At 41.9% G+C, this 24471-nt stretch overlaps 1 protein-coding gene across 2 annotated transcripts in view; it reads right to left on the reverse strand.

The window, feature by feature from the left end:
- Positions 1-24471, reverse strand: part of LOC145981091 (acid phosphatase type 7-like) — a 121034-nt gene that overhangs the window by 76054 nt on the left and 20509 nt on the right. Inside the window, exon 1 of one of the 2 annotated variants that reach the window (XM_083114227.1) lies at positions 14383-14474. The exons of the other annotated variant lie outside the window; for it this stretch is intronic. Coding sequence (XP_082970353.1) covers positions 14383-14384 — 2 coding nt within the window. The 5' untranslated portion in view covers positions 14385-14474. Of the gene's footprint in view, positions 1-14382; positions 14475-24471 lie in introns of those variants that run through there. 2 annotated transcript variants of the gene reach the window in all.

Here is a 24471-nt window from a genome sequence, read left to right on the forward strand (position 1 = left end):
TGAAAGTACAGTGTGTTACATCAATTGCAAGTTACCACATTCAGCCTTAGACCGCAACTGTGCGAGCTGGCGGTTGGAATCAGCTTGGATCCGGATCCGGATCCGTGTCCGAAAATTCCGGATCCGGTTCCGAATCTGGATCCGGATCCGAAAGTTCCGAATCCGAAAATCTGGATCCGGATCCGAGAGTTTCATATCTCAATCCCATTATAATATTACCACACCTTAAAAGGTATTATGATCTTCGATTACAAAGAAATTTTTCATTAGTTAGTCCTACAAGAATTTTTTTCAAGTGTTGTTCCTAAAATACTTTGCTACGCATTGGCTAACACACTCGTGCAAAAAATAATCTTACTTGTTTAACATAAAATGTCAGAGGTGATTTTGTAAATGCCATTGAAACGAATGTGTATTCATTCGAATGTATTGGAAATGAAAACACACATAATTGTGAGACATTCCATTCCAGGGTGAAATCTTTAACACATATAACAAGATAGAAATGTTATACAAAAATTATACAATTGTTCTACAGTTACAGTTTTACAAATTAAAAAAAGGTAAAGGTAAAGTTCTCACCTGTGCTTAGCACCACGCCATGAAGGCGTATAGGGGGTGTGGGGGTAACGCCACACACTTTCTTGATCCGGTCATGAGTGGGGTGATGTGATCAGCATCACGCCCCTGACCGCCTTTACCCCCCAGGGTTTCCCCCAGGTACCCATGTTATTCGACGCTGGGTTGGCGCCGGGGCCGCTTCCAACGGTAGAAAAGTTCCCGGATTTGAACCGGCCGGGGAACCCTGAGCATGGTAGACGCGTTACCGACTGAGCCACCGCGGCCACCATTTACAAATTAAAATAAAACATTATAATATATGCAGTGTTATATAATTACAAAGTGTAAGACTAACAAGGGAGGTTATCTAAATGTCCCTCTCCGATTTCCATGAACCTTGGCAGGTGTATAGTGGGGTCCAACGGAAGAAATACGTGCTTTTTTGTTTCAGCTAAAAAAAACTGTTTTAGGAGGCAAAACCCCCTCAAATGTCAAGATGAGGACAAATTGAAGTGAGGATCTGACCCCTGTATCCCCCTCCGATTTCCATGATACTTAGCAGGTGTGTGTATAAACGGGCCCAAAGGAAGAAATACATGTTTTTTTTTGTTTCGGCTAAAAAGCTGTTTTAGGGGACAACTCCCCTCAAATGTCAATATGAGGACAAATTTAAGTGGGCATTTGACCTATGTGTCCCCCTCCGATTTCCATGAAACTTGGCAGGTGTATAGTGAGGCCCAAAGGAAGAAATACGTGGTTTTTTTTTTGTTTCAGCTAAAAAACGGTTTTACGGGGCAAAACCCACTCAAATGTCAAGATGAGGACAAATTGAAGTGGGGATCTGACCCCTGTGTCCCCCTCCGATTTCCATGAAACTTGGCAGGTGTGTGTATAAACGGGCCCAAATGAAGAAATACCTGTTTCTTTTTGTTTCGGCTAAAAATCTATTTTAGGGGGGCAACCTCCCCTCAAATGTCAAGATGAGGACAAATTGAAGTGGGAATCTGACCCCTGTGTTCCCCTCCGATTTCCATGAAACGTGGCAGGTGTATAAAGGGGCCCAAAGGAAGAAATAAGTGTTTTTTTGTTTCAGCTAAAAACTGTTTTAGGGGGCAAAATCCCCTCAAATGTCAAGATGAGGACAAATTGAAGTAAGGATCTGACCCCTGTGTCCCCCTCCGATTTTCATGAAACTTCGCAGGTGTATAGAGGGGCCCAAAGGAAGAAATACGTGTTTTTTTTTGTTTCGGCTAAAAAACTGTTTTAGGGGGCAAAACCCGCCTCAAATGTCAAGATGAGGACAAATTGACGCGGGGATCATCTGACCTCTGTGTCCCCCTCCCATTTTCATGAAATTTGGCAGGTGTATACAGAGGCCCTATACCCCCTGTTTCTTCCTATGCCATATTTACGTGGTTTCGGGGTCAGATCGCCACTTCAATTTCTCCTCATCTTGACATTTGAGGGTGGGGAGCCTCTATACATCTGCCAAGTTTCATGGAAATCGGAGGGGGAGACAGATCTCCCTTGTAAGTGTATTAATTCATTACAAATCGCGCACGCGCGCGCACACACACACACTATATACAGGGTGTCATTTTAATGGCGCCCACGGACCACGGAAACGTATAGAGGACATCAAAACAAACAACTTTTCTCAGTAACATTTTTCTCGTTGGTACATCATTTCGGCGCTACAGTCGTTCAAAAAAGCCCGTTTTGCCGCCTGAATGCTGGCAACCACACACAACATTTGATTGCATTTGTGACGTCATATCCCGTCGTGAAGCGATGCGTTCCAGGGTTGCCAGGAACACACATATTCTGTGAAAAATGACAGCTACAATCAGCCACATTATGTACCGTAAAAGAAAACGAGAAAACAAGTTATGTAACCTAACAGGAAATAAACAAACGATACAAAAAATGGCAGAAAGAAAATAGAATTCAAGTGGAAGTGGTCATATCGAATTTTGTCTCAGCTTACATGTCAAATATTTGCAAATCTAGTTACCAAGTTGGCATCCACAATTTAGTCTATCCACTTCGTCCTTCTGATACTAGTTGCTTGTGACCACTGAACAGGGCAGTATATTCGCTACTGATTCATCATTACATTGTTACTGTGGTTGTACGTATTTTAGCCGTAATGTAACAACGTGAACCTCGGCTACTTCCGTTATAAGCACAAAAGTACCACAAGGCATCGGGAAACAAACCTTTAGATACCAACCTTGCAACGAGATTTGCAAATATTTGACATGTAGATGGGCGTAAACAGACACATGTAAGCTGTGAGTCCAATAAAATTTATTGTTGTTGATATTTGACATGTAGGCTGAGATAAAATCCGATATTGACACTTCATTTGGAATACGATTTTGCCATTTCTCATATCGTTGGTTCACTTCCCCCTTCCTCTGAGATGACTGCTGATCTTCTGGCTGGTAAGCTATGATGTTCGGTCTACTGAACGCGTTTCTCGCTTGTTTTTACAGCTAATAATACGGTTGGTAGTTTTTCATTTTCATTAAATGTGTGTGTTCTTTGCAACCCTGCCGAATCGACGCACCAACGAGAAAAATGTTACAGAGAAAAGTTGTTTGGTTTGAGGTCCTCTATACGTTTCCGTGGTCCGTGGGCGCCATTAAAATGACACCCTGTATATGTGTGTATGTACCTAGTCATATCATAAATACTGACACAACATTGAAAGTGAATTATGACGAAAGTGTTAAAGATACTTTAATGTCCTGATTGTATAGGTTACTTACAGGTCTAACGAACACATAACACCAATCATTTTTCAAAATGGCCGCCTTTGGCCTTCACACAGGCCTGAAGTCTCTGCGGCCACTCATCTACAGCATTACGCACTGTCTCCGTAGGGAAAGTCGCCACTACCTTCACCAGGGACCGTTTCAGACTGTCAATATTGGCATGCCTCCTCGTACAGACCATGCCCTCAAGCACTGACCACAATTTGTAGTCTAACGGGTTGAGGTCAGGGCTGCTAGCAGGCCAATCAGCTGGAGCAATGAAGTCCGGGACATTGCTCTTGAGCCACTCCTGGGTAGCGTGTGCCTTATGGGCTGGTGCGGAATCCTGTTGGAAGTTCCAATGTTGGTTCCTGAACAAAGTGTCACTCAAAGGCTTCACAACAGAGTTCAACACAGTATTTTCGTACACTGGCTGACGTTTTCACCCCTTTTTCACAAAAATGCAGCTTGGTGGTGCCATCATACGCCACGCCCCACCAAACCATGACTGAGGCTGGATGATGACCCCTCTGGATCTTCGGAGCTTTCTCCCGAGCTTCGTGGGATGTTGACGCATACACCCGGTCATTTTGGCGATTGAAAGTTTCCTCAATGTTGAATATCTTTTCATCTGTGAAAAGAATTTTCCTCTGGCCATTGTTGGCGTAACGCTGCAGGAGGCGTTTTGCTTTTATCACCCTCTGCTCTTTCAGACGTGCATTGAGGAAGTGACCTGTACTTCGCCATTAAGCCTTCAACCCCCAAGTCACTTTTTAACACACGAGACACTGACATTTTGGGAATGTTCAGCTCACGAGCAAGCACTGCCTGCTTTCGTACAGGATTTCTCCGAATACGGGCTACAACTGCTTGTCCGAATACGGGCTGCAACTGCTTGCACTAACTTTTTGGTTCGTACGCTGCGTGGGCGGCCTTGCCTTGGGCGATCATCAACTGTCCCAGTCACTGTGAATCGCTTGATGGTCCGATACACGAAAGATTTGCTGATATTCAACTTTTTAAGTGTTCTGAATATCATGGGGGCTGTTTAACCCACTTTATGAAGCGCTATTACTGCCACACGATTTTCGTAATTGCCCCACTCCATAGCTACACTTTTACGAACACACTTCCTTTATGACAGCTCAACTCACAATGGCCCACTCCAGCCTCTTGCACAGGAAGGTTGGCCGCGACTTTGAAAACCGGTTGTACACACTGCCTCAAACTTTGTGTCAGTATTTATGATACGACTAGGTATGTATATTATATATATATATATATATGTATATTAGCAGGTAACAATATGTTATAAACACATTCCTACTTTTCAAAGAAGCGCATGTGGGATGGCAAAACGGATCCGGATCCGAAAATTCCGGATCCGGATCCAAAAGTACCGGATCCGGATCCGAAAGTTCTGGATCCGGATCTGAAAATTCCGAATCCGAAAAATTTTAGGATCCGGATTCTTAGGAACCGGAACCAACCGGAGGTGGATTACGGATCCGCCAGGATCCGGATCTGGCCATCCCTAGTCCAAACCAGCATGGCCGAACACAATATATCATATCGGGAGGCGAAACGTAGCTGCAAGGCATCTTCCTCCCCACTCCCACTCGCGATGATGTTTATCGACCCCGAGTGACGAAAGAGGCATTCCCTGACTTGCAGACCTCCCGCACAAAACCTTTCTGCACTAATCACACTTTGCACTCCTCAAACAGGACATATGCCAATATATTTTCCCCGCTACGACAGAGACTTTCCTGGAAATAAGGATTCTCAAACATCAATTGATTCTTCTCGCTTTAAGGTGCCATCCTTTAAGACCAATTCTCAACCACGAAACACTAAGAAATCCAAAATCCGCTCTTCCCCGAGGAAAGAAATCCATCGCCGTTCGCGATGGGAAGACGATGACATTGCCCCTGCTAGTTCATCGACCCTTACCGACCTAGAGGAAGTGACATCCCAACCCGTAGGACATAACGCATACCCTCTAAATAACACTCATTCCCATTCCAAGCATTTCCAACGTCAGACATATTTACACCCGATCAAGAGGCATGACAATCCACAATCGCACATTATTGAACAACCGGCTGAACACAGCGAGGTGTATCAAGCTCTCTATTAGATATGATTCTCAGCATGTGGGACACTGTTAGACAAATACGGGACAACACCCACCGAATTCGACTTATCTAACACATTCAATTTTTGACAGACAAACTTTTGACTTTACTCGAAGACAATGCCTAAGGTGACATCGGAAATGGGTACCATATTACAATGGAATGTGAATAGTTTCTCCGCACGTAAACTCGAAATATTATATTTAATTGCTGAATACCACCCGCTTATTATTTGCTTACAGAAGTTAAAGGTGCGAAGCACGAGAATTATAGACTCGCCCATTATCACTTGTACGGCAACCCTACGCACCAGCGTGGTACTGTCATATATGTTCATGAAACCCTTTCTCATACAGAAATCCAAATTCCACATAACCTTTCCCTCGTCCAGACCTTTCAACTAGAGTTAGTGGCTATCCGAGTCAACATTAATGACCGATATATAGTCATCATTTCATTATATATTCCCTCCACAAACAACTCCCAAAGAATCCGATCTGACGACTTACAAGAGATCATATCCCTTGATCCGGGTCCCTATCTCATTCTCGGTGACTTTAATGGCCATCATCTCTCTTGGGGACATCCGTACGCGGACCGTTTGGGGAAAAAATTAGATGCATGGATTACACACAATCGGTTTATCCTTTTTAACGATGGCAGCCCTACTCATTATCCATTAAATGGTAATCGACCCTGCTGTATTGATCTCACAATTACTTCTCCCCGCTTGTATCATAGTTTTCATTGGGTAAAGGAACAAGATCTCCTTGGCAGTGATCATTCCCCCATATTACTTATAGCCCGTAGATCGGTTTCCACATGCTTGTTGAGAGAAAATAGGGAGTCGGTTCCAGTGAAACGTTGGACCAAAGCTTCAATACAATGGGACGCATTTACAGCACAATTTACAAGCATTTATGAGCAAACAAATCCCCACAATGACGGAAAAATAACATACCAAAACTTTCTCCGTATGATTACCGTTGCAATAGACAATAGTGCCCATCGAAGTCAATATAGTAGTCCAATCAAATTTCCTTCCCTCAGTTGGTGGACCCGAGATTGTGCCTTAATAAAATGTCAAAAAAAGATCAATTAAAACGATACGAACGAAACCCCTCGCCGGGGAAAAAAATCGAACTTAGGCGACTGCAAGCTAAGGCGAAGAAAATATATTTACAAGCGAAAAGAGAAGCGTGGCATTCATTTCGTAATTCTCTCGATTGCACAGATAGCCTTAGTTCTATATGGAATAAATTTCTTTCTATTAGGAATCCGGCCCAACCAAAACGGAAAAATCTCGATAGACAGTGGGAAACAGAATTCATGCAAATACTCACGCCACCCTCTGTACGCGCACGAGAGGCAAAATCCTTTGCGCAGAATTTCGATTTCACTGACGATTTCCCGGCTGTTACTGCTATCGAAATCCAACAAATTTTAGAAATTGTGCCGAACACTTCCCCAGGATATGACGGTCTCACTTATGACATGCTCAAACATCTGCCACACCAAGGTATACAATTACTTACTCACATATTCAATACCGTCTATCGCACCGGACGAATCCCTATCGAGTGGCGTCACCATATAGTCCTTCCCATATCAAAACCTAACAAACCTCTCGCGGAGGCAAAGTAATACCGACCAATATTATTGATACCAGTAGTCGCCAAACTTTTCGAACGAACACTTCAACATCGCATTAACTGGGCGTTGGAAAAGAATAAGTTATTTTCGCCAACACAAATGGGTTTTCGCATGCAGCATGGTAGCCAAGATGCCATAGCTATCCTTACAGTTGAAATTCAAAATAGCCAGATTACTCACGAATATTGCTTTGGCCTATTCACTGACATAGAACATGCTTATGATGCTGTTCACATCCCGATCTTATATAAAATGATGGTCCAACTAAACATACACCCCATAGTAGGGACCCTAATTTGGAACTTATATCACGAACGAAATTTACAATTCTGGTTTGAAGATATGGTGGAAGGCCCCCTATAGCTCGCACGGGGATCCCTCAGGGTTCGCCCCTTAGACCCCTACTATTTAATATCTATACCCACCATATACATCACCTAAATGTGCACGGCTTTAAATTGTTAAAATACGCCGACGATCTTTGCTGCTATAAATGCACTCCTGACGCCACGCAAGGCCTACTCGCCCTAAAGAAAACCGTCACAATTCTTACAGATCACTTAGATACCTTAGGACTCACTATTTCCATCCCGAAATCCTTAATTATAATTTTTAACTCGAGAAAAATGAGCAGTTACCCCAACAATATCACAGAAATACAGCACATTCCAGTAGTCGACAATGTCAAATACCTGGGTGTATACTTCGATAGGAAACTAAATTGGGCAAGGCATATACAATATCTCAAGGAAAAGGGGTTAAAAATGTTAATTTACTTCGCTGTATTTCCACGATCAAGTGGGGAGGACACCCCCACACAATGTTGTTATTTTATAAAAAATTGTTTTCGCGCATTGTTTGATTATGCAGCACCAGCATATGGTGGTGCCAATCCAAAACTTCTTACGTCTATAGACGTATTACAACGACGAGCCTTACGTACATGTCTAGGACTCATGCCGTCCACCCCAATGTTAGTGTCTATTTAGAAAGCAATGAATCCTCCTTGTCACACCGACGTATCAAACTCACCGTGCAATATTTGTTCAAATCGTGGGTGCGACACGCTCATCCATTTAATAAAACATTTGCGATTCAACGACAATGGCTTGGCCTCCCGAACCCCCCCCCCCCCCGGCCCCACTAAACGTTTTTTTTCTTCTTACAATGTTATAATATTGACCCTGAAGCTTACCACCAAACTTTTACCCATCCGGATCCGCTTATATATCACCTGAATATTCCCACAGAACCCCGAGTAGAGATACAATATGAAGATCATGGCAGACATGAAAATTATAGAGAATTCTGGCCCACATTAACTTTTATTTATACTGACGGATCGAAGTCCGCAGACGGTGTGGGATGCGCTTATTACGTACACTGGCGAACTTTAAAAAAAGGTCTCCCTCCTCTTAGTTAGATTGGAAGGTAGTTGGAAACACTTCATGGCTCCTGTATTGGATAAGAAAGTGGGGGAAGGCAGTTGCAGACAAGGCCATCACTACCCTATGCGCACGTAAACTTGTTTCCGGAAAGTTTTCTGTTGGAGTCTTGTCAGGCATGATCTGGGCAGTTTGTGGAAGATTCTTGTGTTCCTAACCCCCCCCCCCCCCTCTGTGTGTGTGCGTGCGCCCGCGCCCGCGCGCAGCCAACACCTGTTTCTTTTTAAGTTTGGCGTATGTTTATTGCATCGACTAATTGCTTTTATGGCTGGGAATGAACCAGGTTAGCAATGGACAAATAAAAAAATATAAAAAATACCAAAATTCCTGGCATGAGTAGTTAGAAGTAGTAAAGGTTAGGTAAAGTTCCTCGTGCGTGTAGCAACGTGCCATGAAGGCACATTTAAGGGATGTGGTAGTATGGCACCGCATATTCTCGAGCTTGGCCATTTTGGAGGTGATACGATCAACATCACGCTCCAGCCGCCTTCTTTTCGCCAGGGTTGTAGTAGAAATGAGAAAATAGAAATGTTTTGCATTCTGCGTTTGTAACAGTATTCTTTGGATATTGTCCCTGAAATATCTGTTAACATCCCAACCCGCAGTTTTTTTCAGGATAAACTAGTTGAAGGCCGCGAGTGGTTCCTGAGAAGTAATGAACATATCACAGAATGCGCACTAGTTTAGCTCACATTTCTTAGGGGGAGGGGGGGGAGAATGATATACAAATTCATTCTACGAATGCTTACGTCATTGTGACAATGGAGTATATTTTGCAGACTAACGAGGATCTGGCGTCTAGAGACAAGGCCAGTATAATGGTCTCTGAAGTTTGGGCTGTGTCCTACGTTTGTGATTGAATTTCACAAATTTCGTCTTAATACACCTTTCATCCTTATTTATGTGATTACTCAAAAGTGTAAGAAAAGCGAAGTAAAATAAAAAATCAATTGGTCATTGTGTCCCTGCGTTTTTCGATATTTCTTGCTGATCGAAAATTAATGTTTCACCGATGTAATGCATCACAATAGTCATGTGAATTATTATTTTCCGTCATCATAGTGTGCTTAATCATTCCTTAAAGCATAGACTTTAACGCTATTGTCCTTAGTGTAAACGATCTTAACTGTGTGGAAGTTTTTATGTAGGCAAAAAAATGGTTAAGAGTAAATCCCAATTGATTGTTAGAAATTTAAAATATTTTTACTCTGACGTGACGCATATTAACTGTTCTTAGTTCGCTGTCAAGGAACGATTTCTCCTAACTAAAAAGGATTCCGGCCTCCGTGGTAGAGTGGTTAACACAGCTTGCTTAAACACCGCCTTGGCATTGTGTTCGATCGGTGTTCATTGTTGACTGTCCTTTCATCAATTCATCTTTTCATCGCTCATCCTCATCGTCGCGTTTAGCCAAAAGTGGCAGAAAAGCGAAGTAAAATAAACCAAACAAACATAAATAAGAAGCTAAAGGGAAAAATATTCCATTACCAAAAATAAAATATATAAATATACAGTAATTACTTTGTTGACACTGCAGTTTTTTTGGCAGTGTGTAGCTGTCTTAGGGTCGTATGTTCGAATTAGCTGACCTCAAAATATACGAAGAGTGAACGATTAATGGAAATAGGGATACACATTTTTATTACTTTAGTAAGCGTTCAGTCGTAAATCCTGTGGACACAGTGTGATTTTCGTGCAAGGAAGGGGGTTCCTGGGACATGAACTAGGTTAACGTTTACTTATAACGTTACGAGGGTATGGATTTCTCTACAAGTGCAACAAATGTTTATGGTCATAGAAATTATTCATACAATTTGTTTGAGTAACGTCGTTTTCTACCTCTTCAAATTAATGGTGACTGGAGATGAAAAGACACACGTGGCAGATTGTAACGTGCTATGAAGACAGAGGTCTTAGGTTCGAACCATGATTAAGGAATGTTTGCCCCTTCACATCCTTGTTATCAGTTGGTCAATCATTCTCATCGCCACGGATTAACCAAGAGGCAAAAAGGCAACGTAATATATCCTAAATAGAAAAGAATACAGAAAAGGGGCAAGGAAATGCACATATCGTGCCGAGTCTAGGTTGTGTGTTGCAAGACGGAAGTGTGTAACTATTATCGCAAGAGCACGTTCAATTATATTAGGGCAGAACCAAAAATCACACAATACAGGTGAAATTGTTGTAGGTTGACGTGAATTGTTAATCTCCCTAAACTCTTAAAATACTCTAATATCAGGTTTTTTGTTCCACTTATTATTTCAATTTTGAGGGTCTTCATGACCGAGTGCTTTGAACCCTATGTTCGATTGATTGATTGCTTTTTTGCTTTATTTTACTTCGCTTCTTGTGCAATTTTTGGCTAAGTTGCAAATATGGGGGAGGCCTCCCCGATGGCGCAGTGGTAACATCGTCACCTTGTGATCAAGGGTTCCCGTGTTCGATACCCGGTGGAGGCACATAGTGGTTCGGATTCCACTTTAAACTGTGCATAAAGTGGACTTCAAACACAAACTCAATCAAATATGGGGAAGAGTGACGATATGATAAAATTGATGAATGGACACTCACAAACCCATCCCCAGGCCAGGATTCGAATGGGGGCGCCTGGCGTCGTAGCGTGATGTGATAACCACTCTGCCACTGGGGCCGGAATCTATTTTCGAAGCGTGGGTAATATTTAAGAGCTTATTGTGTTCGTTCATTTTTTCTGGTCACTCCAACATTCGTCCTTATCGTTGAAAGTAAACAAGAGGGATATAATATGGTCGTAAAAATAGCAAAGTTACCACATATGCCTGTCACGTGCCGAAAGAAGTGACCTTCTTTGCTAGTTTTATTTTTATATTTTTTTAGAGCTGTTGCTATTGTTGTTAACATAATTATAACTCCAATAGATCATGTATGAATATACAAATAGGATCCATAATATATTCCTAATGGCAAAAGAGAGAAAAGAAACGAAAAAATGAACAACCTATTTTCATTCATGAAGGAAATAAATCGCCAGCTCAGAACCTGATTTCTTGAGAGCTCAAAATGGACAACAAATAGAAAGAAACGCTGTGCTAATTCCTTGATGACTCATGGTTAACATTGCTCTTCTGACAGCTGTGCAGCTCTTCCTTATCTTGCATATAGTTTCGGCATTGACGCTGGAGTGTTTCCAATTCAATATCTGTTTTTGTTTGTTGCTTCCAATCTAACTAAGAGGAGGGATACCTTTTTTTAAAGTTCGCCAGTGTACCATCTCATAACATCACTAGACAATTTTTCCCTCCCATCCGATGTGTCTATCTTCTCGGCGGAATGTTACAATTTGCCCTGCAGTTACGAATCGATCATTCTTTAATTCTCACGGACGCATTGAGTGTACTTCAAGCGTTATCACGAATAGGTCGGCCAGCATATAAGTTAACGGTATTTCCCTATCTTATTCTCCGAATCATGCTACACCTTCAACAACAGGGTCTGTCAGCGACCTTTACATATATTCGCGCCCACAGTGACCTCAATAAATATCAAGATCGCGTTGATGTCATGGCTAAACAAGCGAGAACGAAAGAAACTGTTGCGCCTGCCGTACACTGACCTCCTCCCACGGGTCAAAATCAAAGTAGAACAACAATGGGACGATTGGTGCACCCAGCAACTCCACAATACCACTACATATAAATGGCATGCACAAGTCGGCAACAAACGCCCTTGGTTTCAACACATTAAGCTACCCCGTGCAGTTTTAGTGTTTATCATGAGTAGAGCCCGGAAGTTCAGGCATTTATTTTCGTTAAAATAGGCACGCAAAAAGGCATTTATAATGTGGTAAATAGGCACTAAAAATGAAAAAAGGCAAAATAAACCGAAAAAAAGGCACATTTAGAAGTCGCTTACTTTTATCTATAATTTCTGACAAAATGTTAAAATCTAAATTGGGAAGAGCATTTCAATTTTCTCCGTCTTGATTGCACATAACTATAAGGTGCTTTTTAAGTTCTAAACATTCATTGATAGTCGTCTGTCAGAGAGAATGTTTCTCATAATAGAAAATGATCTTTCTACTTCGACAGAAGTTATTGGAGCATACATATAACAAGCTAATGTGGCTGGACTCATTTTGGTAACAGCATTTTCACCTTTTAGAATATCACAAATTGTTTTCAATTGTTTCAAGTCCTCATTTGCACTCACTACCCGTTAGCACTTTTCCGCAACAGCTCACCCCTTTTCTCCTGGCACTTCCATCATCTGCTGCATAGATTCCTCGAAGATTTTCATGGATGCTATAATTGTAATTGTCTCTGGCAATGCACCATAATGTGCAAAAGTAAACTTGAATAGCACAGGAGTTTTTTCACTTCACGAATTGAAGCCGCTTCATTTTCTGGAAGAGCATCGATCACCTCACTGATTTTTTGAAGGTTGTTAGCATAATATATAGCTGCTGATATCCAGGTTCCCTATCTCGTCAAGACTGGTTGCTGAGGTAAACTAAGCTCAATCGCAACTTCCTGAAATTTTCGGGTTCGAGAGGGAGATTTCAGAAATATTTTCTTTGTGTTCGAAATCAACCTGTCCACTTCAGCAGTCAATCATGCACAAGAAATGTTAACCGAAAGGCAATATCCTGACTCAGCATGAAATACTTTTTTCTCACACTTTTCTCCTTCAGCAATGTTGAAACATGCGTGAGTTCAATATTACTTAAATAAGGCGAAAATTATTCACATAATAAACGGAAGAAAAATAAATGCCAACAACGTTTTTTGGGAGAAAAATAATATATATACACATTTTTTTTAAAAAAAATGTCAAATTTCATTAAAAAAGGCATTATAATTAAAAATATGCAGTGGGGTCCCAAATAGGCAAAATAGGCAAAATGAAAAGGCTTCCAAAACATTCGAAACAACATAAGAAACGTATATCCGGAAAAATTTTATCAATATATGCAGTAGATAAAAAGAGGCATTTTGCCAAACTTCCGGGCTCTAATCATGAGAATGCATACAGGTCACGATGTCATACATCCCAGTTCATATACCGTGCCTGCAACTTCCTGTCAGTGTGGAGAACCTATACAATCAACCACACATTTGTTTTTGCAATGCCCAATTCGACAACAACATCGCAATACTCTATACAAACAGTTACAACGTGTGGGTATTCCATTTCCGATGTCCCTTTAGACTCTACTCTACGAACCACGGTCTGACGTCATGTGGATATTGTACAGCTTTGCAAGAAAACACAACATTGTAACATAAACAAACAGATACTTGGAATGTAAACAAACTTTCTCACAACAAGCCAAATAGGACCCCTGGCAAGAAATCGCTCATAGGCGGTGTGTGCCAACCAAAGAAGAAGGATGGAAGGCGATTTTCTTCATGGTCCCATCCTAAGTATTCCATAAAATGTTACACAACAAATAAACTATTAACCTATGGTACAGGTATATCAATGATATAGTTAACCGTACAGTCAGTTATTAAAAAAATAAACACAAAATTGTACAATTTAAAGCAACAAAATGGAATCACAGAATCTGTCAAAGGATAGGAGGATAATATCCGCATATTACGCAAAACAATTGTCAAAGCTTTATATTTCTCGTTTTCAAAAGTTGCAAACCACTGGAGTATTAGAGCAGCCGAGATTTCCCATGAAATGTTGACATACATAACGCCCCTTCCCTGTTTCGTTCTTGCTTGCAATAACACTCCTTTTAGCAGAAATCATAATTAACTTTAAGAAGCACAGCGCAGTTCAGCCAATAATAATAATAATATAAAGAGGGAAATGGAGAAGGCGTAGACTACTTACATCTTCGGGCTGGTTTTTCTCTTTCGCAAAGTTCATTTGAGCGGTCACATTCTCCTGAAAGTGTCAGCTGAAGCCTGTCTCATGAAGACACGCACATCGTCCATTGGGTTTCGTGGAAATCAGATCACGTGATTTTCATTTAAGTAAACGCTTCCTCTTTCTGCTCTTCCCCACCAAGTTCCTGTCTTTTATTTCCTGAGGAACGAGTCTCCACGGACTGGCGAGAAACGCGTAACTTCCCTATCTTTTCCGGTTGGGGATACAGTACCCCCACGTGAGCTTCAATTCTCTGTCAATTCACATGCGGAGCAAGCGAGCATGTACAGGGCGAGGGACGAAAAGTAGCCTGGGTCAGTAGCATTGAGTACATACGAATATTGTAATAATAATCAACACTTGAAATGGAAAATGTCAGCTATAGTGGAACCACAAGCAAAAAAGCCTGCGCAGACCCGCGACTCCTGTGCACCTCACTCCCGCGTGGAGGGGAGGGGCAGAGTGGCCCGAGTTGAACGGAAGAAAGGGAAGTTGCGCAGAGACTTTTCGCCGAAGGTTCTTTTCCTTTTGGTCGCTTTATAGGGGTTGTTTCGTCGAGCTTTGGGGTTAGCTGGGGGGGCGGGGATGCTCCTATGGTTGAACATGGTGACAATGAGACAGCTCGAAAGGTACCATCTCCCCGCATCACCCACCACTTCCAGCACTCATAATAATAGTAATAATAATTAGGATTTAGCCGATACCGATGTATGGTATCGGTTGACATTTTTCCTCCGATACCATTGTTTTTGAGTCGCTAGAACTGTGACCAAAGCAACATTTATCGGTCCTTTTAAAAGTTCGTTCACCCTTCCTTCTGACAGGTTGGAAGAAGTTCCGTATGTAGTTTTTCCAAGAAATGCTGGACAAACCTAAACAGTCCTGCGAAGCAGAGGAATGACAAGATCAAAGGCATAGGCAAATTGAAAGCTACGACCAAACTTCTCGAAGGCATCTCGTAACTACCTGGTATAAATACTGTGTGTAAATAAAATAAAACATTCATTTCCAATTCCTGCTCTCAAACTCTGGTTTGGGGGGGGGAGAGAAGGAGGAGAGAAAAATTGACATTTTTAAAAAAACAGCATTACTATCACGCTGGGTTGTTTCAGGGCCAGATGAATGCAAAGACGGGTGAAGGTTGCTGTGGAATTAGTTTTGTTTTGTACACATTCAAGAGTGGAGGGAGAGTTGTGGATTCAACAATTTCTTCTTGTTCTCTTTCTTTCTGTGTCAGTCTTTTATGCCTACGACGCCACGGGTCCCAAGTTCGAATCCTGGCCTGGTCATGGATGTTTTTGTGGTCCATTCATCAATTTCATCACATCATCACTATCCCCATCTTCGCAAAATAGCCAAAAGTGGCACAAAAGCGAAGTAAAATAAATCAATCAATCAGTCTTTTATGCGAATGTTGGTATAGTGGAACCACAAGCAAAAAAACTGCGCAGACGTGCGACTAATGTGCACCGTACTCACGCGTGGACGGGAGGGGCAGAGTGGAGCATGCTTCCTCATGGCCCGAATTGAACGGAAGGAGGAGGTGCGCGGAAACTTTTCGCCGAAGGTTCTTTTGTTTGTGCTCGCTCTAAATCGCCCGATACCGCAGCGACTTGTTTTTATTGCAAATGACATAGAATGATGGATAGCATAGCATAAAGAGAGCTGGCCAGATGAGCGTTATTTTAATAACTGCGTTGCATACAGTGCCGGATCTACAAATCGTAGCTCCCCTCCCCCGCAAAATATTACCTACCTACCATTACACACACACTGATCTCATTTTCACAAAGTCACATAAAAGAGCCTAGAGAGTGATTCAAAAGTCCCTTAACACCCCCTATAAAAAGTAAAGGCGTTTGGCTGGATACAAGTGGTCATGATTACACCTCGAATTTTAGATTTTTACTTTTTAACCTATTTTTTCCTTTACAGGTATGTAGGAAATAATAAGTGATGTCAGCCTTTCGTTAAAAAACGCAACAACTGATTTATAGTGCCTAAAAAAACAATTTTGCTTGTTAGAACCTATTTTAGGTTTACGTGTCTAAATCGAGCCTTTTTGAAGGTTTTACAGGAGTTTTATGTCACGAAAAAAGTCAATGACGAAAGTGTTTGAAACGTACTCTCTGTCGATTTCCCTTCCTCCAAGTCCATGGTGATTTTTCAAAGCTCTAAACAAAGCAAAATTTCTGGTGCCACTGTTACCTGTACAATACAAAGGGTGCGTTCCGAAAGTCTCAACGAAACGAACGCATTCAACGAAAATAACTGGGCTCGTGAATCTGGTGAAACCAGTTATTTTACAGACTTATGGGACACTCTAGGCGAAAGCGCAGGCGCAGCGTCTTGTTTTGAGAAAGTTTCCGCATGGCGTCAGCGGAAGGAATGTCTTTATGGCAAAAATAAACTCTACTGTGGACACTGTTACTCATTCTAAAAACGGTCAAGGCATACTCATCTTGTGCACGTTGCTTCATATCGGTCTCTGTTAAAATTATAATACATTTTCCGAACTAGTGCAGTTTGAATCCATCAGCACGCGCTTTGTCTGCCAGGAGCAGACGATTCTCACTGAACAAACCAGCCTCCTGGCCCGTGCGTTTGGTGAATCTCGTTCTTGCACGAAACGCACGGAATGCGACTTTTGGGACAGCATAATGAAACTCACGAAACGCACGGAAGCACTTATGGGACAGCCAGTTACCATTACTCGTTTAACGCGTTAAACTCGTGCGACTCGCCGTAGGGTTAGGCAACACACATAAAGTTATGCAAGATAGTGTGTATTTCAGGATATAGGTGTCCCATTTTCATTGCCGGTGACTACACCTAATCAACATTTTTCACGAATTTTGAACTATTTTAAGTTCTTTTGAACCTACTTCAGGATATTTCGAGCCTAACTTAAGAATATTAGGACCTATTTTAGGATTTTAGAGCCTATTTTAGGAACCTAGAGCACGCTTTTTAGAACCTAAAAATCCGGTCTGGTCATGATAGAAACAGGTTAGGCTTACGGGGAACCACATTGGTGTGTGCCAAGCTGACGTCCGCCATATTGATGTCAACTCAAAAGTTTTAAATCGAAAGGGGGTGATGTGATGTATATGACCCTGTATTCTCACACCTGGAAAACGATACATTTGTTACAACAATGCAGTCGTAACTTTTCCTGATTAGAGATAGTTTGAAGAAACCTTCACCACTGCATTTCTCGTGAAATTCTAGCCTGATTTGATTCTAGTTTAACTGCCAAGCGGGAAACCCGGGATGGTTGATCTAAGGTCGGATTTTTTCCGTCTTTGTCCCCGCATAAAGCGGCCCTACGGCCCACCTAGCCTCAAATCAAATGATACCGGGGGTGGGGGTTGTAAAGGCGGCCGCAGCGTGGTGCTGATCACATCACCTTGAAGATTGTCGACATCGAAAATATGTGGGGCACACATACCCTCAATTTAGTTTCATGGCACTGTGCTATATGCACAGGGAACTTTAACCTTAGTACCTTTACCTGTATATATTGTAATCGTTTCTGTATCCATGAGTACATACGCATATACGAACCCTCTACTATGCCAATGGCTGAGGGCCCCCCTAAAAGCTTACTTGTCTCCGGGCCCATGGGCATCCGCAGGATTTTTTCCAGGGAGGGGCAAGTAAGGCATTTTTTCTAGGGGGGGCAAAAGAGGCATATTTTCTCCCATAATAGTGATGTTCCTTCAAAAAACACTGCTTCACATGTTCCTTCAACGCCCTTATAATAATTAACATAAATTACTGACTGAAATGAAATCATGTGCGAAATATATACTTTTTGTCGGGCATTCGTTTTCCAGGGGGGGCGGTGGCCCACCTTGCCCCCCTTCCGGACGTCCTTTTCGGGGCTCCCCGCACTGCGGGGTTTTGCGGTTTGTAGATCCGGCACTGGTTGCATATATTTACATCGCTTTTATCCCTCTACAGATTAACCCAAACGACAACAATACATGAAATTGAAGGAGAGAGACTATCCACAGTTATGGTATACCTGCAACACTTGAAAAAGTCTTGCAACATTTCAAAAACCTCTTTCTTTGCATCCTATGGATCTGGAACAGAGGGGTTCACATAAAAATTATACCAAATGTCATAAGACATTTTAAAGTCTTATAATGCTACATGAGAATAATTTGGGAGTTATTTAATGTCATTAAAGGAATGTGATGTGATAAGTTAGTATAACTCAGTAACTAGCCTATGTTATTTAGTCTAAACTGGAATTTTAAAAGTATCGGTATCGGTAAGAGTATCGGCATCGGTTCAAAGTCGTATCAGCTCAGCCCTAATAATAATAATAATGCATGTTTCAGTACATAAGAAAAAGTAGCCCCGTTTCAACGTGCCGACTCTGACGCTGGTATTGTGTAAGCGCACTGCTCCTCCACATCTGTCGCGTCCAAGTTTATTTACCACGTTGTGCACGATGTCGTACCTGATAGACGGAAAGTGTAGCGGTTGTGGACAGGCCGGTACCCAGGGGGAGCAAGTGGACCATGGCCCCCCCTCGAGCCATGAAATATTTTGATGCAAACCTACAAAAATAACATGGATAATTTTTAAGATTTTGCAAGAATTTAGATTTTCTTCTTGTATAAATGAATGTGTTGTCTCTGGAGAGAGGCAGGCTCAAGAAGTCTGCAGTCTACTATATTTAGTAATTTTAGTTTTATAACCATTTATGCGAAGCTACTAAATGTTAAAATTTGGTCGGGACAGTTCACCATATTTACTCTCTCTGTTTTGACTTCTTCGAACTGCAGTCTTGATGAGAAAATGTCCTTTTTGTGTTTAATTCACGTTCAGACATGTTCTTCATCAGTGGCGTGCCCAAGGGGGTTGATGGGGGTTATAATCCCCCCCCTTCGTTCCTAAAAAAACCGTCAAAGGTAGGAAAATATGACAAAATGAGGGCTGACTACCAAGAAAAAAGTATGCATAACCCCTCCCTTTCGAAAATCCTGGGCACGCCACTGTTCTTCATTATAAGGATAATTCTATAGCGTTGTTGGTCACGTTCAGGGTACGAATTCCCATGATCTCCCACCTTCCCAACAACGATCTTGTTCTGTTAAAATTTTCAGAGGGTAAGAGTTTGTATTATAACAACAAATATAATCAATTAGTTTGGACTTCAACAGTGGCGTGCGGTGACCATTTAGATAGCCGAAGCACTGAATATATAATTTTTAAGTAAACAATAGCAAATCAACGGGAAAACTTGCCTTGATAAAAATTACAGCTGGTAATAGTTCATTTTGTTTCTATACTGTTTTCCCCAAAAGCAGCTATAGCTACAGACGATCGTAGATGGTTAACACACAGTCTATGCTCGGGTATCAGGGACGTAGTTTGGGGAGGCCCAACGTAAGATTTTTTTATCAAACTATTATAAATTAACAAACTATTTATACACTTTATAGACCATATAGGCCTATACTGTACACAAACATTATATATGTATGCATGTGTGTATATATAGGCTATATAGTCTTGAAAGAAAAGGAGCAAGGGCCTCCTCGGTGGCGCATGGTAGCATCGTCGCCTTGTAATCAAGGGGTTCCGGGTTCGATACCCGGTGGATGCTCATAGTGGTTCGGATCCTACTGTACACTGTACAACCAGTCCCGATTAGCCTTACTGTGTATAAAGTGGACTTAAAACACCAACTCAATCAATCAAAAAATTGGAAAGGAACATCATTTTTATCTGTAGCCCCCAAGTCTACGGATATACTCTTGCGAAATCCACAGCCATTATTCGGGAAACTAAATGCAGAATGAACTCATTAGCTTAATGGCTGATACACCAAGAACAATTTTATTAGTCTTTAGATTTGTAAATTTGCTGGAAAAAAAATGAGAAGTAGATAAAACCCTTTTCCATGGTTTTAGATATGAAGTGCTGGAACCAGGTTTACAAGTATTGACAACAGTGCAAATATGAAAAATGTGCGTAATGAGTTCCAGCTAGACATCTCATGTATACAGTCTATACCGAAATCGAATCCGGCATTTCTTAGTTCAAGACGACCGCGTTAAGCACGATTCTATAGGGCGGGCCCGAGTCTTCTATGGCATCTAATTGTTCACTTGGAGAATGATGACGATAAGAAATTTTATGCACACGTCTAATTTCTTAAAATTATCTTATTTGTGTGTTGAAAACTGAATATATGATGGCACTGGATTGTAATCTAGGGGTCCCAGGTTCGATACCCGGTGGAGGCACACAGCGGTTCGGATCCCCGATTAGCCTTACTGTGCATACAGTGGACTTAAAACAAGAACTCGATAATTGGAAGGTTTTAGAAGAACTAAACATGGCTTTTTATGCATTGTACAACTTTGCTTCTTTTCACCTACTTTTACAGTTTTCCTTCCTAAGAATTCCACTGAGTTGGTGTTTTAAGTCCACTTTATGCACAGTAAGGCTAATCGGGACTGGACCTACAGTTTTTAAAGTGGGATCCGAACCACTTGTACCTCCACCGGGTATCGAACCCGGGACCCCTTGATTACAAGGCAATGACGCTACCAAGAATTCCACTGAGTATAACACGCTACGAACACAGAGGTCCAAGGTTCGGACCTTGGACAAGTATGGTTGTATCATGTCTGTCCCATCGCTATTCCTTCGGTAGATAAGCGGCGTAATATAGAAATATATAAATGATTGATTTGGTTTATTTTACTTCGCTTTCCTGACACTTTCTGGCTAATCGTGAAGATGAAGATGAAAATGAGTGATGTGAAATTGATGAGAGGATCAACATAAAGAACACACACGCCCAGTCCAGGATTCGAACCCAGGACCTCTGGCATCGTAATGCACCTTGTTAACCACTGCACAACAAATAGAAACAGAAAATACTTGATAAGTTATTTGCTTCTCCATAACTCATGATCATATTATAAGTATTATTCGCTGTATGACTAGGGATTAATTATATTTGTATGTCTAGCCAACCTAGCTACCTAAGCATCAGCAGCTTCCGCATTTGGAAATGCTAAATGAAGAAAAATCACAGAAAGTCAGAAATATATACAAATTTTGTAACATAATACGTATAGAACATGCAGACAGCTGTAAAAACAATTGCTACATACCTAGTTTCCTTCCTTAATTGAAACGTGGTTTATTCTTCATTATACATGAGATTAACCACCCTGGGAATCAAACCCAGGATGTTGTATTGTAGTCAGACTCTCTTTTAGAATGCCAATATGTTGAATATCTTCTCGCGTTTACAGAAGTTTATCACCGCTCGGACCACAAATCCTACTTCAAACTATCTGACATATTAATTGTCCACCAAAACAACATATGAACCGACCGCTTCGATGTTTCTCCGAATTTTCAGAAAGTGGCATTTCTCCTCCTCTGTAGGGCAGGTCATTAGAAGGAGGGTTGAGTGCATGTGAGAAGAACCACTATTTCATTCATTCCCGCGCCGAAAAAGGGACAAGCAATAGAATTCTGTTCTTGGAAGGGACAAGCAATAGAATTCTGTTCTTGGAATTTGAAACGTATGGGGATATCTTTTCTGAACCATAAAATAATTAACCCAGAAAGTTCTAGCCACCCGTAGCCTAAATCTTCCTGTTTGTGTCCTTCTTTCGGAGACCATGGAGACAGTGAAGGGCCAGATGAAGGGAAAGTGTGGGTTTTGGGGGATCCTGGATCTGGTGTGAAGCAGGGAGGAAAAGTGCATTTTCAATAGGTCTCAGACTTCCCTGACCGGGGCGGACCACAAAACCATTAACTGCATCCCCTCCCAATACATCTGTTTGTGTTCAACAACCAAGAAACAGGGAAATAAGAAAGAAATGCCTTGCTTAGGTTCGTGCTACTGAGAATTGAAGAAGTGTTTCAAACTGCAAGCAAAATTTACTGAAGAATTATTTTGCAATATTTGTCATCAAAGTAAAATTTCCAGCAAATACAGAAAAGTCTCCCGGGGCCACGTCGACAGTCGCCGGGGACAGTGCCACCGCGTGGCCCCCCCACCCCCCCAACGACGTCCCTGTCGGCTATTGACTCCACTTAATATCCCAAATGCATGTACCCAGTTTTGGTCCAAGAAGTATTTCTATCCTTTCCAAACGACAGACAATACCAGCAAAATGCCGCATTTAGCTCAGCGCTATCAGCTAACCATTCACATTTTGTATACATATTGCACTGAAAATGTCTAGTGAATTTACTGGTCTTTTGAACCAAGTTCGGTAGTTCTGGTGTTGGCCGTACATTTTTAATTATCTCATTTTTTTCTGAGAAAGAACAGACAGAAAACGGCTTGGACAAAAGCTCTTTTATAGTACACATTGTTCTATATTACTAGATACTAACTGGTACCTTCACATATTTTCATATACATTCGGCAAACCAAACCCGTAAACTGAGGAAAACAGAAAACAATACGAGTTGAAACAAACTGTCTGCCACTGCTTAACCAATACGAGAGGAAGATTGCTTCGGCTCAACCTCTGGGCAGCTCTGCATTGACTGGTATTTGTTCTATTTGTAGCAAAGAAATGTGACGGTTTTATCTAGATTATTGAATAATCGTGCGATTATAATTATATAATACTTTGTTATGTTATTGCATATTGTATTCCGAAACAATGCTTCGGTAGCTTACCTTGTATGCACGCCACTGGACTTCAAACATACTTTACAAAGAATAGCATCATAAACACATACAAAGACGGAATAACAACGAATGATGTCAGCCTCTGTGTGAATGTTGCATAGATCTTTTGTTCTCTCTCTATACAAGGTAACCAAAAAAGTTCTTGCCATTTTTGACGTCCCATTAATAATGCGCTCACAGAGAGGAAACGAAATGACGCACGTGCCTGCCAAGCGATCAGGAGTTAGTCTGACCATCGACTGTCAGTAATACAGGCACGTTGCGCACACACAGCAGTCATAGCTTGTCCACTGTCGAAGAGAAATGGAGGTATCGAAGCAGCTTGTTCGTGTGTGTTTGTTGTATGACTTTAAAGTGGGCCTGTCAGCTGCCGCATCAAGTCTCTGCATTTGCCAGCCATTTTGGGAGAATGCCGTGAACGAACGCACTGCCAGGCATTGGTTCCAGAAATTCCGTTCGGGAGATGTGAGCCTTTCGGATGAACCTCGCAGCAGACGACCACGTGTGTTGGATGATGAGACCCTGAAAGCAGCCATCGAGGAGGACAGTGGTCTAATGTGTGATGAACTTGCAGAAAGGTTCCATGTTTCTGCTGAAACAGTCAGACTGCACCTGCATGGGATAGGGAAGTCATACAAGTTAAGCAAGTGGGTACCCCACATATTGTCGGCAGCCAACAAGGAACAACGAGTGACAGCCTGTTTGTCCTTGCTCACTCGGCACCTGAACAAACCCATATTTGATCGCTTGCTCACTGGTGATGAAAAGTGGGTCCTCTATGACACTCCCAAGCGTACCAGACATTGGTTGTCGCCACGTGACCCTGTTCCTCACACCTCAAGACCACCTCTGCACCCACGAAATGTTATGCTTTCTGTATGGTGGAATTGTCGGCAAGTGGTACATTATGAGCTCCTTCCACCTGGTCAGACCATCACTGCTGACCTCTACTCTCAGCAGTTGCAAAGGGTGCACAGTGCATTCCGGCAGAAGGAGCCGGCGTTGGTGAATCGCAAGGGTGTGCTGTTCCTGCACGACAATGCCAAGCAACATGTGACAAAGAGAACCCGGGAGACAATTCAGCAACTTGGCTGGGAGATACTGTGCCATCCACCATATTCACTGGACTTTGCACCAACAGATTACCACCTGTTTCATTCCCTCGACAACCACCTCCGTGGGAGATCCTTCGCAAATGAGGGAGACCTGCGGAACGCACTCATGGACTTTTTTGCATCCAAGCCCTGGGAGTTTTATCACCAGGGTATTGTGCAGCTGCAGGAACGTTGGCAAAAGGTGTTGGATGCTGATGGAGATTACTTTGAAACCTAAAGGTACGTACCATCCACTGTATTGCT

Source organism: Lepisma saccharinum, chromosome 28 (genome assembly GCF_977018435.1).
Source record: "Lepisma saccharinum chromosome 28, izLepSacc3.1, whole genome shotgun sequence".
NCBI classification, from domain to species: Eukaryota; Metazoa; Arthropoda; class Insecta; order Zygentoma; family Lepismatidae; genus Lepisma; species Lepisma saccharinum.